The sequence below is a fragment of the Austrofundulus limnaeus genome, unplaced genomic scaffold (assembly GCF_001266775.1).
Source record: "Austrofundulus limnaeus strain Quisiro unplaced genomic scaffold, Austrofundulus_limnaeus-1.0 Scaffold106, whole genome shotgun sequence".
Taxonomy (NCBI): Eukaryota; Metazoa; Chordata; class Actinopteri; order Cyprinodontiformes; family Rivulidae; genus Austrofundulus; species Austrofundulus limnaeus.
The window spans coordinates 1,210,499-1,212,128 of NW_013952508.1; the positions used below are offsets into that span (position 1 = coordinate 1,210,499).

The window sequence follows — 1,630 nt, forward strand, 5'->3', positions numbered from 1 at the left end:
TTTTTTCATGATCAGAAACAAGAAGTCCATTTACTGAGATTTGTGAATTGTTATTAAATGTTTTATTTTTACTTTCATCTGTCACTGATTTAATTGTTTCCCATAACATTTTTGAATTCTTCCTGGCTGAAATAATTTGATTYTTAAAATATTGTTGTTTGGCTTTGCGTAATTCAGCAACACATTTATTTCGGCAACTGTTTAAACGAGACCGATTTTCAGAAGTTTTTGATATTCTATAAGTTTTCATTGAAGAAGCTTTCAACTTTAGGAGATGTATTATTGAGACCAACACAAAGAAATCTCTCTGATGGTTTGGGATGTTTTAGAAATTTCACAGTCGCAGCCTAGCGTTGGTCCGTGGCCTTCCTCAGCTCATCACTCTGTTCTCACAGACGAGGCTTCGCTCGGCTGACGTGAGGATCCTTCGGCAGCTGGTGGCAGTGCACGAGGGGATCGAGGCCATGCACTGGCTGATGGAGGAGAGGGGCGGTATGATCGGCCTGCTGGAAGAAGACGACGAAGAACTCGGGCTCTGCATGTCCCCCTACAGGTCTGTGAGGCTGCCCCAGTGTAGGAGCAGGAAGTTTAAATAGATTCAATGGACTTATGGTGAACTATTCTCACAGATTTCTCAGCATTTAGACATGTTTTCAATTATTTTATTGGCTACAAACTGACAAAAGTGAAGATAAGTTTATTTTTGCAGCTTCAGAACCTTTTATGCACTGGGCAGCCATGATTTTGAGACTTATGTTCATTTGAAACGTTTGAAACTGAATTCTGTTCAAACTGACACTAATCTGATCAGAATTAAACTCTATTTCTCCAAAATGAGGTTGCCCCAAGAGCTATAGGGGTGCAATGATACAGAAAATTCATGGTTCGGTTTGATATTTTTTCAATACAAATAAGAGACATGTCCTTCTTAACTTGTAATTTATTTAAATTTCTTTTGAACATTTGTTTAACCTCAAAATTTGCTTTTAAATTAAATGCTGCTGAAACAGCAGGTTTCTCTGGATCTGTGCTCCATAATGCAGCCTAGGTGGAGTAGTCGAACACAAATCCACTGATCCTTCAACACAAAGCATCTTCAGAAGACAAGCTGATAAAATAAATGGTAAAATCTGTATTGTTTAATGCATAGTGTGTATTGAACCTAAAGCCCTGTGTTGAATGATTCAATACAGATACGTGTATTGTTGCACCCCTACAAATTACAGCAGATAACATTTTAATTGAACCCAACTTTAAAGGTCTGAACTAAGAGTTAGGTTTTCTCATATTGATAGAGCCCACATGGTTCTGGAGATTTAGCCTAGATTTATTCAGTTTGTTGATAAAAATCCATTTTTGTGTTTTGAACACAAAAATAATAATGAACTGTTTTGTTTGTAATAATTAAAACTTTGCAAACTGCTGCCAACTACTACATTTATTTGTTTGCCTGCAAAAAAGCTAAAAATAGATCAAATGTTAAACTTCTCAATCATAATTATTTGAGTTAAATGTTAACTTTTTCAAACTGCATCTTTTTTATGTTTGATTTGATTTGATTTGATTTATTTATATAACAGGAAAAGATTATTAAAAATCAAGCCTGACTCAGCATAATTGCTGTTTTACA

At 35.5% G+C, this 1,630-nt stretch overlaps 1 protein-coding gene across 1 annotated transcript in view; it reads left to right on the top strand.

Moving 5' to 3' along the window:
* Positions 1-1,630, top strand: part of LOC106521306 (leucine rich adaptor protein 1) — a 16,450-nt gene that overhangs the window by 7,030 nt on the left and 7,790 nt on the right. The window contains exon 2 of the mRNA XM_014013825.1: positions 396-553. Coding sequence (XP_013869279.1) covers positions 396-553 — 158 coding nt within the window. The remainder of the gene's footprint in view (positions 1-395; positions 554-1,630) is intronic.